Here is a 16,086-nt window from a genome sequence, read left to right as displayed (position 1 = left end):
CACCTTTGAAAAGGTACTATACACCAGCTGTGTGAGCTGTCCTCCATGTATGCTCTCCTCCCTATACACCACCTGTGTGAGCTGTCCTCCATGTATGCTCACCTCCATATATACAGCCTGTGTGAGCTGTCCTCCATGTATGCTCTCCTCCCTATATACAGCCTGAGTGAGCTGTCCTCCATGTATGCTCACCTCCATATATACAGCCTGTGTGAGCTGTCCTCCATGTATGCTCACCTCCATATATACAGCCTGTGTGAGCTGTCCTCCATGTATGCTCTCCTCCCTATATACAGCCTGAGTGAGCTTTCCTCCATGTATGGTCTCCTCCCTATCTACAGCCTGTGAGCTTTCCTCCATGTATGCTCTCATCTCTATCTACATCCTGTGAGCTGTCCTCCATGTATACTCTCATCTCTATCTACATCCTGTGTGAGCTGTCCTCCATGTATGCTCTCCTCCCTATCTATAGCCTGTGTGACCTGTCCTCCATGTATGCTCTCCTCCCTATCTACATCCTGTGAGCTTTCCTCCATGTATGCTCTCCTCCCTATCTACAGCCTGTGTGAGCTGTCCTCCATGTATGCTCTCCTCCCTATATACAGTCTGTGTAAGCTGTCCTCCATGTATGCTCTCCTCTCTATACACCAGCTGTGTGAGCTGTCCTCCATGTATGCTCTCCTCCCTATACACCACCTGTGTGAGCTGTCCTCCATGTATGCTCTCCTCCCTATATACAGCTTGTGTTAGCTGTCCTCCATGTATGCTCACCTCCATATATACAGCTTGTGTGAGCTGTCCTCCATGTATGCTCTCCTCCCTATATACAGCCTGAGTGAGCTGTCCTCCATGTATGCTCTCCTCCCTATATACAGCCTGAGTGAGCTGCCCTCCATGTATACTCTCATCTCTATCTACATCCTGTGTGAGCTGTCCTCCATGTATGCTCTCCTCCCTATCTATAGCCTGTGTGACCTGTCCTCCATGTATGCGCTCCTGCCTATCTACATCCTGTGAGCTTTCCTCCATGTATGTTCTCCTCCCTATCTACAGCCTGTGTAAGCTGTCCTCCATGTATGTTCTCCTCTCTTTCTACATCCTGTGTGAGCTGTCCTCCATGTATGCTCTCTTCTCTATACACCACCTGTGTGAGCTGTCCTCCATGTATGCTCTCCTCCCTATCTACAGCCTGTGTGAGCTGTCCTCCATGTGTGCTCTCCTCCCTATCTACAGCCTGTGTCAGCTGTCCTCCATGTATGCTCTCCTCCCTATACACCGCCTGTGTGAGCTGTCCTCCATGTATGCTCTCCTCCCTATACACCACCTGTGTGAGCTGTCCTCCATATATGCTCTCCTCTCTATCTATAGCCTGTGAGCTGTCCTCCATGTATTCTCTCTATCTAAATCCTGTGTGAGCTGTCCTCCATGTGTGCTCTCCTCCCTATCTACAGCCTGTGGGAGCTGTCCTCCATGTGTGCTCTCCTCTCTATCTACAGCCTGTGTGAGCTGTCCTCCATGTATGCTCTCCTCTCTATCTAAATCCTGTGTGAGCTGTCCTCCATGTATGCTCTCCTCTCTATCTACAGTCTGTGTGAGCTGTCCTCCAAGGATCCTAGCCCCCATGTTGGTGTTTATTCCCCACCTGCTGCTATGGTAGAAAATTTGTAATGAAGACGATTTAGGAAGTTTCTATTTTGCAATTAGTAACCAAGTCATCAATACACACGACTATATGGAAGGTGCATGACCGCCCTTCATCAATACACATGACTATATGGAAGGTATATGATCGCCCTTCATCAATACACACGACTATATGGAAGGTGTATGACCGCTCTTCATCAATACACACGACTATATGGAAGGTGCATGACCACCCTTCATCAATACACACGACTATATGGAAGGTATATGACCGCCCTTCATCAATACACACGACTATATGGAAGGTGTATGACCGCCCTTCATCAATACACACGACTATATAGAAGGTGTATGACCGCCCTTCATCAATACACACGACTATATGGAAGGTATATGATCGCCCTTCATCAATACACACGACTATATGGAAGGTGTATGACCACCCTTCATCAATACACACGACTATATAGAAGGTGTATGACCGCCCTTCATCAATACACACGACTATATGGAAGGTATATGACTGCCCTTCATCAATACACACGACTATATAGAAGGTGTATGACCGCCCTTCATCAATACACACGACTATATGGAAGGTGTATGACCACCCTTCATCAATACACACGACTATATGGAAGGTGCATGACCGCCCTTCATCAATACACACGACTATATAGAAGGTGTATGACCGCCCTTCATCAATACACACGACTATATGGAAGGTGTATGACCGCTCTTCATCAATACACACGACTATATGGAAGGTGCATGACCACCCTTCATCAATACACATGACTATATGGAAGGTATATGACCGCCCTTCATCAATACACACGACTATATGGAAGGTGTATGACCGCCCTTCATCAATACACACGACTATATAGAAGGTGTATGACCGCCCTTCATCAATACACACGACTATATGGAAGGTATATGATCGCCCTTCATCAATACACACGACTATATGGAAGGTGTATGACCACCCTTCATCAATACACACGACTATATAGAAGGTGTATGACCGCCCTTCATCAATACACACGACTATATGGAAGGTATATGACTGCCCTTCATCAATACACACGACTATATAGAAGGTGTATGACCGCCCTTCATCAATACACACGACTATATGGAAGGTATATGATCGCCCTTCATCAATACACACGACTATATGGAAGGTGTATGACCACCCTTCATCAATACACACGACTATATGGAAGGTGTATGACCGCTCTTCATCAATACACACGACTATATAGAAGGTGTATGACCGCCCTTCATCAATACACACGACTATATGGAAGGTGTATGACCGCTCTTCATCAATACACACGACTATATAGAAGGTGTATGACCGCCCTTCATCAATACACACGACTATATGGAAGGTGTATGACCGCCCTTCATCAATACACACGACTATATGGAAGGTGCATGACCGCCCTTCATCAATACACACGACTATATAGAAGGTGTATGACCGCCCTTCATCAATACACACGACTATATGGAAGGTGTATGACCGCTCTTCATCAATACACACGACTATATGGAAGGTGTATGACCGCCCTTCATCAATACACACGACTATATGGAAGGTATATGACCGCCCTTCATCAATACACACGACTATATGGAAGGTGCATGGCCGCCCGTCATCAATACACACGACTATATGACCGCCCGTCATCAATACACACGACCCATCAGAGAGATAGCCAAAACATTAGGCGTGGCCAAAACAACTGGAACATTCTAAAAAAGAAGGAACGCATCGGTGAGCTCAGCAACACCAAAAGACCCAGAAGACCAAGGAAAACAACTGTGGGGGATGAAGAATTCTTTCCCTGGTGAAGAAAACCCCTTCACAACAGTTGTCCCGATGAAGAACACTCTCCAGGAGGTAGGTGTATGTGTCAGAGTCATCAAGAGAAGACGTCACCAGAGGGAATACAGAGGCTTCACCACAAGATGGAAACCATTGGGGGCCTCAAAAACACCAAGGACAGATTAGAGTTTACCAAACAACATCTAAAAGAGCTTCATAGTCCTGGAACAACGTCCTATGGACAGATGAGACCAAGAGAAGAGTCTGGAGAATAACATGGTCCTAAGCAGACACCTCCTCAGTGAACATGGTGGTGGGAGTGTCATGGCATAGTGGGCATGTATGGGGCCAATGGAACCGCTCCTCATATTTATTCATCATGTGACAAAAACAGCAGGATGAATTCTCAAGTGTTTCATATTATCTGCTCATATTCAGCAAAATGCTTCAGAACTCATTGGACGGCGATCACAGTGCAGATGGACAAAGACCCAAAGCAAAAGAACCAAAGAGTTTACTAAGGGAAAGAAGTGGAATGTTCTGTAATGGCCAAGTCACCTGACCCGAATCCCATTGAGAATTTCATCTACTGAAGACAAAACTGAAGGAAAAATGTCCCAAGAACAAGTAGGAACTGAAGACAGAGCAGAAGAGGCAGCAGAGCACCACCAGGGATGAGACCAGCAATGTCTACTGATGTCTATACGATCATCACCAGGGATGAGACCAGCAATGTCTACTGATGTCTATACGATCATCACCAGGGATGAGACCAGCAATGTCTACTGATGTCTATACGATCAGCATCACCAGGGATGAGATCAGCAATGTCTACTGATGTCTCTACGTTCAGCATCATCAGGGATGAGATCAGCAATGTCTACTGATGTCTCTACGATCAGCATCACCAGGGATGAGACCAGCAATGTCTACTGATGTCTATACGATCAGCATCACCAGGGATGAGACCAGCAATGTCTACTGATGTCTATACGTTCAGCATCACCAGGGATGAGACCAGCAATGTCTACTGATGTCTATACGTTCAGCATCACCAGGGATGAGACCAGCAATGTCTACTGATGTCTATACGTTCAGCATCACCAGGGATGAGACCAGCAATGTCTACTGATGTCTATACGATCAGCATCACCAGGGATGAGACCAGCAATGTCTACTGATGTCTATACATACAGCATCACCAGGGATGAGACCAGCAATGTCTACTGATGTCTATACATTCAGCATCACCAGGGATGAGACCAGCAATGTCTACTGATGTCTATACGATCAGCATCACCAGGGATGAGACCAGCAATGTCTACTGATGTCTATACGTTCAGCATCACCAGGGATGAGACCAGCAATGTCTACTGATGTCTATACGTTCACCATCCCCAGGGATGAGACCAGCAATGTCTACTGATCTCTATACATTCATCATCACCAGGGATGAGACCAGCAATGTCTACTGATGTCTATACGTCCATCATCACCAGGGATGAGACCAGCAATGTCTACTGATGTCTATACGATCAGCATCACCAGGGATGAGACCAGCAATGTCTACTGATGTCTCTACGTTCAGCATCATCAGGGATGAGACCAGCAATGTCTACTGATGTCTATACGTTCAGCATCACCAGGGATGAGACCAGCAATGTCTACTGATGTCTATACGTCCATCATCACCAGGGATGAGACCAGCAATGTCTACTGATGTCTATACGATCAGCATCACCAGGGATGAGACCAGCAATGTCTACTGATGTCTATACATTCAGCATCACCCGGGATGAGACCAGCAATGTCTACTGAGGTCTATACATACAGCATCACCAGGGATGAGACCAGCAATGTCTACTGATGTCTATACAATCAGCATCACCAGGGATGAGACCAGCAATGTCTACTGATGTCTATACGTTCACCATCACCAGGGATGAGACCAGCAATGTCTACTGATGTCTATACGTCCATCATCACCAGGGATGAGACCAGCAATGTCTACTGATGTCTATACGATCAGCATCACCTGGGATGAGACCAGCAATGTCTACTGATGTCTATACGTTCAGCATCATCAAGGATGAGACCAGCAATGTCTACTGATGTCTCTACGTTCAGCATCATCAGGGATGAGACCAGCAATGTCTACTGATGTCTATACGATCATCACCAGGGATGAGACCAGCAATGTCTACTGATGTCTATACGATCAGCATCACCAGGGATGAGAAAAGCAATGTCTACTGATGTCTATACGTCCATCATCACCAGGGATGAGACCAGCAATGTCTACTGATGTCTATACGTTCAGCATCACCAGGGATGAGAAAAGCAATGTCTGCTGATGTCTATACATACAGCATCACCAGGGATGAGACCAGCAATGTCTACTGATGTCTATACAATCAGCATCACCCGGGATGAGACCAGCAATGTCTACTGATGTCTATACGATCAGCATCACCAGGGATGAGACCAGCAATGTCTACTGATGTCTATACATTCAGCATCACCCGGGATGAGACCAGCAATGTCTACTGAGGTCTATACATACAGCATCACCCGGGATGAGACCAGCAATGTCTACTGATGTCTATACAATCAGCATCACCAGGGATGAGACCAGCAATGTCTACTGATGTCTCTACGTTCAGCATCACCAGGGATGAGACCAGCAATGTCTACTGATGTCTATACATTCAGCATCACCCGGGATGAGACCAGCAATGTCTACTGAGGTCTATACATACAGCATCACCCGGGATGAGACCAGCAATGTCTACTGATGTCTATACAATCAGCATCACCAGGGATGAGACCAGCAATGTCTACTGATGTCTCTACGTCCAGCATCACCAGGGATGAGACCAGCAATGTCTACTGATGTCTATACGTCCGTCATCACCAGGGATGAGACCAGCAATGTCTACTGATGTCTCTACGTTCAGCATCACCAGGGATGAGACCAGCAATGTCTACTGATGTCTATACGTCCAGCATCACCAGGGATGAGACCAGCAATGTCTACTGATGTCTATACGTCCGTCATCACCAGGGATGAGACCAGCAATGTCTACTGATGTCTATGCGTTCACCATCACCAGGGATGAGACCAGCAATGTCTACTGATGTCTATGCGTTCACCATCACCAGGGATGAGACCAGCAATGTCTACTGATGTCTATGCGTTCAGCATTACCAGGGATGAGACCAGCAATGTCTACTGAGGTCTATACGTTCAGCATCATCAGGGATGAGACCAGTAATGTCTACTGATGTCTATACGTTCAGCATCACCAGGGATGAGACCAGCAATGTCTACTGATGTCTATACGTCCGTCATCACCAGGGATGAGACCAGCAATGTCTACTGATGTCTATACGTCCATCATCACCAGGGATGAGACCAGCAATGTCTACTGATGTCTATACGTCCATCATCACCAGGGATGAGACCAGCAATGTCTACTGATGTCTATGCGTTCAGCATCACCAGGGATGAGACCAGCAATGTCTACCGATGTCTATGCGTTCAGCATCACCAGGGATGAGACCAGCAATGTCTACTGATGTCTATACGTTCAGCATCACCAGGGATGAGACCAGCAATGTCTACTGATGTCTATACGTTCACCATCCCCAGGGATGAGACCAGCAATGTCTACTGATGTCTATACGATCAGCATCACCAGGGATGAGACCAGCAATGTCTACTGATGTCTATACGTTCACCATCACCAGGGATAAGACCAGCAATGTCTACTGATGTCTCTACGTTCAGCATCACCAGGGATGAGACCAGCAATGTCTACTGATGTCTATACGTTCACCATCACCAGGGATGAGACCAGCAATGTCTACTGATGTCTATACGTTCAGCATCACCAGGGATGATACCAGCAATGTCTACTGATGTCTATACATCCATCATCAGCAGGGATGAGACCAGCAATGTCTACTGATGTCTATACGTCCATCATCACCAGGGATGAGACCAGCAATGTCTACTGATGTCTATACGATCAGCATCACCAGGGATGAGACCAGCAATGTCTACTGATGTCTATGCGTTCAGCATCACCAGGGATGAGACCAGCAATGTCTACTGATGTCTATACAATCATCACCAGGGATGAGAGCAGTAATGTCTACTGATGTCTATGCGTTCAGCATCACCAGGGATGAGACCAGCAATGTCTACTGATGTCTATACGTTCAGCATCACCAGGGATGAGACCAGCAATGTCTACTGATGTCTATACGTTCACCATCCCCAGGGATGAGACCAGCAATGTCTACTGATGTCTATGCGTTCAGCATTACCAGGGATGAGACCAGCAATGTCTACTGATGTCTATACGTCCATCATCACCAGGGATGAGACCAGCAATGTCTACTGATGTCTATACATTCAGCATCACCAGGGATGAGACCAGCAATGTCTCCTGATGTCTATACATTCATCATCACCAGGGATGAGACCAGCAATGTCTACTGATGTCTATACGATCACCATCACCAGGGATGAGACCAGCAATGTCTACTGATGTCTATACGTTCACCATCCCCAGGGATGAGACCAGCAATGTCTACTGATGTCTATACGATCACCATCACCAGGGATGAGACCAGCAATGTCTACTGATGTCTATACGTTCACCATCCCCAGGGATGAGACCAGCAATGTCTACTGATGTCTATACGTTCACCATCACCAGGGATAAGACCAGCAATGTCTACTGATGTCTCTATGTTCAGCATCACCAGGGATGAGACCAGCAATGTCTACTGATGTCTATACGTTCACCATCACCAGGGATGAGACCAGCAATGTCTACTGATGTCTATACGTTCAGCATCACCAGGGATGATACCAGCAATGTCTACTGATGTCTATACATCCATCATCAGCAGGGATGAGACCAGCAATGTCTACTGATGTCTATACGTCCATCATCACCAGGGATGAGACCAGCAATGTCTACTGATGTCTATACGATCAGCATCACCAGGGATGAGACCAGCAATGTCTACTGATGTCTATGCGTTCAGCATCACCAGGGATGAGACCAGCAATGTCTACTGATGTCTATACAATCATCACCAGGGATGAGACCAGTAATGTCTACTGATGTCTATGTGTTCAGCATCACCAGGGATGAGACCAGCAATGTCTACTGATGTCTATACGTTCAGCATCACCAGGGATGAGACCAGCAATGTCTACTGATGTCTATGCGTTCAGCATCACCAGGGATGAGACCAGCAATGTCTACTGATGTCTATGCGTTCAGCATTACCAGGGATGAGACCAGCAATGTCTACTGATGTCTATACGTCCATCATCACCAGGGATGAGACCAGCAATGTCTACTGATGTCTATACATTCAGCATCACCAGGGATGAGACCAGCAATGTCTCCTGATGTCTATACATTCATCATCACCAGGGATGAGACCAGCAATGTCTACTGATGTCTATACGATCACCATCACCAGGGATGAGACCAGCAATGTCTACTGATGTCTATACGTTCACCATCCCCAGGGATGAGACCAGCAATGTCTACTGATGTCTATACGATCACCATCACCAGGGATGAGACCAGCAATGTCTACTGATGTCTATACGTTCACCATCCCCAGGGATGAGACCAGCAATGTCTACTGATGTCTATACGTTCACCATCCCCAGGGATGAGACCAGCAATGTCTACTGATGTTTACTGATGCGTTACTATGCGTTCACACTTCAGGCTGTAAAGGATTTGTAACCAAGTATTAAAAAGTGAAAGTTTGATTTATGATCATTATTCTGTCCCATTACTTTTGGTCCCTTAACAAGTGGGAGATACACATGCAAACTGTTGTAAATCCTCCACCGTTCACCTGATTTGGATGTAAATACCCTCAAATTAAAGCTAACAGTCTGCAGTTAAAGCAAATCTTGTTTGTTTCATTTCAAATCCATTGTGGTGGTGTATAGAGCCAAAAATGTTAGAATTGTGTCAATGTCCCAATATTTATGGACCTGACTGTATGTGCTCTTAATATTCGTGTTATAGACTATATGAAGGCACAATGCCTACAGACATACAGCAAACAATCCTAAAAAATACGAAGCAACTGATGTGCAGAATCAACCCCTCTGCACCTGGCCACATATGTGCACCCAACCGTTCCGAGGCTGTAACAAATCGGTCACCAGAAAATCCGTAGATCCATAGTGGGGTCCAGTAGGTCAATAACGATCTGTCTACAGAGGATGAATAACACTTAGTAGGAAGACTCCGCTGCCAGTGGCTTATTCCACCTCCCCCCCCCCCCCCCCCCCCCGATAATTTTGGCTCCTCCCATCCTTCTCCTGACCAACATTTGGCATCACAGTAGATGACTGGCCAATCCCAATGACAGATGGGTTGGCTGACACATATTGCCCACTTTTTCTGTAGCCTATACTCTGCCAATCTTCTAACCCATGTACGTACCCATATTCAGCTTATTCAGACTTACAACCAGGACAGATCAATGTCAATCAAAATGAATTAAAGGGGTACTCCGCTGCCCCAGAGTTCTGAACATTTGGTTCTGAATGCTTGGATCGGTCGGCTGGTTCATGACTTCATGGCCACACTCCCTTGTGACGTTGCGGCCATGCCCTCCCATAGACGTGCATTGAGGGGGCATGCCTTCAAGAGGGGCGTGGCCTTGACATCATGACCCCGCCGCCCGCTCTTAGCTTTCTAAATGAACACCAGGCAGTGGGATCCCCCGCGATCAGACAGCTTGTCTAGGGTCGGAGTACCCATTTTAGGAAACCTTCATCAACGAGAGAACTCGAGGTGTCCCGGTATTGTCTGTTACAGTACGGTTCCCACATTAAGTTATTTCAGTGTCAGACTTCAGCTTCTAGTAAAACATCAACTCAGGCTTAGGTACAAAACAATCACTAAACTGCACCCCCCACCCCCTCATGCCGGGTAATAAAACGGTGGTGGTAAATGATGCATCATAGCACCTAACAAAATGCATAAAAATAAGGGACTTACAAGTCTCCATTCTACCATTCTATTCATCTTTGGTCATCTACAGGAGGTCACCGATGGTAAAAAATAGGTGCCGGCTGGAGTTTTCCTTCCGAATCGTTTACACCTGTTTTTTTTTTTTGTGACCCAATTTGTGGAATATTTACTCCAAAAATTGAGCATTTCTTTCGGGTGGACCCCCAGCATGCAGAGTATCAAACCTCTATGGGTCAGAGCTTCTAAAAATATAAAGTCAGGAGAAGACTCAACCAAAAACCTGAATGAACCTAAACCTTGTGGATGGTTCCGATGCTACCCCTTAGCAGGACCTTCTCGACTCTAAGATCCGTGCACCTCTCAGAAACCTCCATCCTGCTCAACGTCTTCGATTTGACTGTGTTAGTGAGTTTATACAGTGTCGGAGGCAAAAACTCCTCACTTTTCTGGCCATAAAGTCTTCCATGTCAGCTTTCTACGCTCTACCAGCCTCTGGTGGGACTTCTGGTGGCCGAGGAGACTGGTCTTCTGCCGAAAGCTTTTTCCACATTCGAAGCAAATGAAGGGTTTCTCCCCGGTGTGAGTTCTCTGGTGGACCGTAAGGTGCGAGTTGACGCTGAAGGTTTTGTGGCACACGGGGCACTGATAAGGTCTCTCTCCAGTGTGAGTCCTCAGGTGGACCTTAAGGTGGTAGGACTTTGTGAACCTCTTACCGCACACCTGACATCCGTAGGGCCGCTCTCCCGTGTGCGTCCTCTGATGGACTTTTAGGTGTGCGCTCTTGTGAAAGCGCTTCTCACAGACAAGGCACTTGTACGGCCTCTCCCCCGTGTGGATTCTCTGGTGGATTTTCAGTTTGTACGAGTTAGAGAAGCCCTTCCCGCAGTCTCCGCAGATATACGGCGCAGGCAGGCTCCTGATGACGGGCCTGGTCTCTGGCCGGATGATGTAGTCTTCTCCGTCATCCTCCACCGGCTCACAAGTCCAGGTTGCGTGGACCGTCTGGTGTAGGAGAAGAGTCTCTCTTTCGGCGAAGCTTTGTTGACACTCGGAGCACTGGAAAGGACGAGCTTGTGGAGGGCTCGAAGGGTCCGTGAAGTCGTAGGCACAATCAGATATGGGCTGGCCGATCCTAAATATGGACTGACACTTTCTGGGACGCGGGAGTCGGATTGGTGACGGGTTGTCCCATTCTTCAGGAGACCCATTTTCTAGTGTTAGTTCATTGGGCTCAAACTCCAATAGATATCCCCCATCTGGGCTTTGGATGAAGCCATTCTCTGCAGAGTTAAAAACAAGACATGACCCGGACGTCAAGAAACGCCAAATTTATTGGAGGGATCTACCGTACGCTGTTGAGAGTGCATGGACTGACCTGCATGTTGTTCGGGGTCCAGGATCTCGGGGCTGTGATCGGTTTCTTGCACATTCAGCCAGAAGGGTTCAGGGCTCCCGCCTATGGTGACGGATATTCCTGTTCCTATGTCTTCATCTTCTGGGGGGAACAGAAGAAACGTTTCACTGCTCGGTAAACCATTGTTAGGACCTTTGTAAGGACTGCTAAACTTTGCTACGAGGCTTTGCGGCAAATTACCAAACTTCAATGGCTTTTCCCACAGTAATAAATAATCACCAATCCACAGGACACATGCATTTCATTGGTGTTGGGTCAATCACGAGAACGGAGATCCCTTGTCCCCCGAATTAAGAACCAAAGCCTGATTCACAATGAGACAGCCAAAGATAGAAGAGTCCAGCGCTGCCGTTTACTAGAGGACAAAGGACCTCCGTTCTCATCACTGGTGGAGGCTCCAGTGGTCGGATCTTCTCCTCTGGATAGATATCCCAAAAGTCTTGGGATAACGCTATTAAAGGGGTACTCTGCCACTCCAAAGGATAGGGGATAATAAGGTTTCTGATCGGGGGGGTCCTGCCGCTGGGGGACCCCAGACATACTGGCTTGCACAGAGTGAACTTCGTTCCGTGCTGGATGACTGGCGCTGTGGGGCGGAGGCTTGTTATGTCATTGCCACGCCCTCTCAATACAAGTCTATGGGAGGGGGTGTGAGCCTCTGGCGCTTAACCCGATGCTCTAAACCAACGCCGGGTGCAGCACGGAGATTGCGGGGTCCCCAGCAGCAAGACGCCCACGATCAAACATCTTATCTCCTATTCTTTGGAAAGAGGAAAAGATGTCTAGGAGCGGAGTACCCCTTTAAGGTTGGAAGACCTGCACACCCTCACACATGAAATGAAGACCACATATACAGTCAGAGCATATTAAGGGGGGTGGGCAGAAAAAGGGCTGGGACGCTCTACCTTCTATATAGATGGAAGCACCAGAACCCACCCCCAGAAGAAATGTATGACATGGCAGGGAAAGCTGGATTTCCCCCATAAGTATCTTCAGGCGGTAAAGACTGACATATGAGTGTGAATCATTGCTCACCCGAGAGTTTGTCTCCATCCGCAGGATCGGGGTCAGGACAGGCCTCAAACACCAGCTCATCGGGTTTTATCCGCAGGAAAATGTCCGGCTTTACAACAGGGACATCTGAATGAACACAGAACAGTAAACACTGTCCAGGGAAAAGGATCGGTTACCAAGAGTCCCTGACCATGACTGTGTATAAAGTCTCCGCGGCCGCAGAGTGTCACCTAAAATCTGGTGAATTCCCATCTGGATAGTCTCTACAACAATGAAGAATCTACACAAATATCTACGACCGTCTGCAAACGAGTCTGAAGGTTTGTATGATGTCTCCTGCACTCAGGTGTCTCCAGGGTAAAGTCTCCTGCCCTCACCTGCTACGCTGCTGTATTATCTCCTGCCCTCACCTGCTACGCTGCTGTATTATCTCCTGCCCTCACCTGCTACGCTGCTGTATTATCTCCTGCCCTCACCTGCTATGCTGTATTATCTCCTGCCCTCACCTGCTACGCTGCTGTATTATCTCCTGCCCTCACCTGCTATGCTGCTGTATTATCTCCTGCCCTCACCTGCTACGCTGTATTATCTCCTGCCCTCACCTGCTACGCTGTATTATCTCCTGCCCTCACCTGCTATGCTGCTGTATTATCTCCTGCACTCACCTGCTATGCTGCTGTATTATCTCCTGCCCTCACCTGCTACACTGCTGTATTATCTCCTGCCCTCACCTGCTACGCTGTATTATCTCCTGCCCTCACCTGCTATGCTGCTGTATTATCTCCTGCCCTCACCTGCTATGCTGCTGTATTATCTCCTGCCCTCACCTGCTACGCTGCTGTATTATCTCCTGCCCTCACCTGCTATGCTGCTGTATTATCTCCTGCCCTCACCTGCTACACTGCTGTATTATCTCCTGCCCTCACCTGCTACGCTGTATTATCTCCTGCCCTCACCTGCTATGCTGCTGTATTATCTCCTGCCCTCACCTGCTACGCTGTATTATCTCCTGCCCTCACCTGCTACGCTGTATTATCTCCTGCACTCACTTGCTATGCTGTATTATCTCCTGCACTCACTTGCTATGCTGTATTATCTCCTGCCCTCACCTGCTATGCTGCTGTATTATCTCCTGTACTCAGCTGCTACGCTGTATTATCTCCTGCCCTCACCTGCTACGCTGCTGTATTATCTCCTGCCCTCACCTGCTACGCTGCTGTATTATCTCCTGCCCTCACCTGCTACGCTGCTGTATTATCTCCTGCACTCACCTGCTACGCTGCTGTATTATCTCCTGCCCTCACCTGCTACGCTGCTGTATTATCTCCTGCCCTCACCTGCTACGCTGCTGTATTATCTCCTGCCCTCACCTGCTACGCTGCTGTATTATCTCCTGCCCTCACCTGCTGTGCTGCTGTATTATCTCCTGCCCTCACCTGCTACGCTGCTGTATTATCTCCTGCACTCACCTGCTATGCTGCTGTATTATCTCCTGCCCTCACCTGCTACGCTGCTGTATTATCTCCTGCACTCACCTGCTATGCTGCTGTATTATCTCCTGCACTCACCTGCTGTGCTGCTGTATTATCTCCTGCACTCACCTGCTAAGCTGCTGTATTATCTCCTGCCCTCACCTGCTATGCTGCTGTATTATCTCCTGCCCTCACCTGCTACGCTGTATTATCTCCTGCCCTCACCTGCTGTGCTGCTGTATTATCTCCTGCCCTCACCTGCTACGCTGTATTATCTCCTGCCCTCACCTGCTACGCTGTATTATCTCCTGCACTCACCTGCTATGCTGCTGTATTATCTCCTGCACTCACCTGCTACGCTGCTGTATTATCTCCTGCACTCACCTGCTATGCTGTATTATCTCCTGCCCTCACCTGCTATGCTGCTGTATTATCTCCTGTACTCAGCTGCTACGCTGTATTATCTCCTGCCCTCACCTGCTACGCTGCTGTATTATCTCCTGCCCTCACCTGCTACGCTGCTTTTTATCTCCTGCCCTCACCTGCTACGCTGCTGTATTATCTCCTGCCCTCACCTGCTGTGCTGCTGTATTATCTCCTGCCCTCACCTGCTACGCTGCTGTATTATCTCCTGCACTCACCTGCTACGCTGCTGTATTATCTCCTGCCCTCACCTGCTACGCTGCTGTATTATCTCCTGCACTCACCTGCTATGCTGCTGTATTATCTCCTGCACTCACCTGCTGTGCTGCTGTATTATCTCCTGCCCTCACCTGCTATGCTGCTGTATTATCTCCTGCCCTCACCTGCTACGCTGCTGTATTATCTCCTGCACTCACCTGCTATGCTGCTGTATTATCTCCTGCCCTCACCTGCTATGCTGCTGTATTATCTCCTGCCCTCACCTGCTATGCTGCTGTATTATCTCCTGCCCTCACCTGCTACGCTGCTGTATTATCTCCTGCCCTCACCTGCTACGCTGCTGTATTATCTCCTGCCCTCACCTGCTACGCTGTATTATCACCTGCCCTCACCTGCTACGCTGTATTATCTCCTGCCCTCACCTGCTGTGCTGCTGTATTATCTCCTGCCCTCACCTGCTACACTGTATTATCTCCTGCCCTCACCTGCTACGCTGTATTATCTCCTGCACTCACCTGCTATGCTGCTGTATTATCTCCTGTACTCAGCTGCTACGCTGTATTATCTCCTGCCCTCACCTGCTACGCTGTATTATCTCCTGCCCTCACCTGCTATGCTGCTGTATTATCTCCTGTACTCAGCTGCTACGCTGTATTATCTCCTGCCCTCACCTGCTACGCTGCTGTATTATCTCCTGCCCTCACCTGCTACGCTGCTGTATTATCTCCTGCCCTCACCTGCTGTGCTGCTGTATTATCTCCCGCACTCACCTGCTACGCTGTATTATCTCGTGCACTCACCTGCTGTGCTGCTGTATTATCTCCTGCCCTCACCTGCTGTGCTGCTGTATTATCTCCTGCACTCACCTGCTATGCTGCTGTATTATCTCCTGCACTCACCTGCTATGCTGCTGTATTATCTCCTGCACTCACCTGCTATGCTGTATTATCTCCTGCCATCACCTGCTGTGCTGCTGTATTATCTCCTGCCCTCACCTGCTATGCTGCTGTATTATCTCCTGCACTCACCTGC

At 48.0% G+C, this 16,086-nt stretch overlaps 1 protein-coding gene across 1 annotated transcript in view; it reads right to left on the bottom strand.

The window, feature by feature from the left end:
- Positions 1-9,817: 9,817 nt before the first annotated feature.
- Positions 9,818-16,086, bottom strand: part of LOC130361119 (zinc finger protein 184-like) — a 46,315-nt gene continuing 40,046 nt past the window's right edge. The window contains exons 6-8 of the mRNA XM_056563700.1: positions 12,962-13,066; positions 11,888-12,007; positions 9,818-11,792 (exon numbers count right to left, since the gene is read on the bottom strand). Of these exons, the coding sequence (XP_056419675.1) occupies positions 10,951-11,792; positions 11,888-12,007; positions 12,962-13,066 (1,067 nt within the window). The 3' untranslated portion in view covers positions 9,818-10,950. The remainder of the gene's footprint in view (positions 11,793-11,887; positions 12,008-12,961; positions 13,067-16,086) is intronic.

This window comes from Hyla sarda, chromosome 3, assembly GCF_029499605.1.
Source record: "Hyla sarda isolate aHylSar1 chromosome 3, aHylSar1.hap1, whole genome shotgun sequence".
In the NCBI taxonomy this organism is placed as follows: domain Eukaryota; kingdom Metazoa; phylum Chordata; class Amphibia; order Anura; family Hylidae; genus Hyla; species Hyla sarda.
The sequence above is the reverse complement of the archived record's forward strand: the minus strand, read 5'-3'. Positions and strand labels throughout refer to the sequence as shown.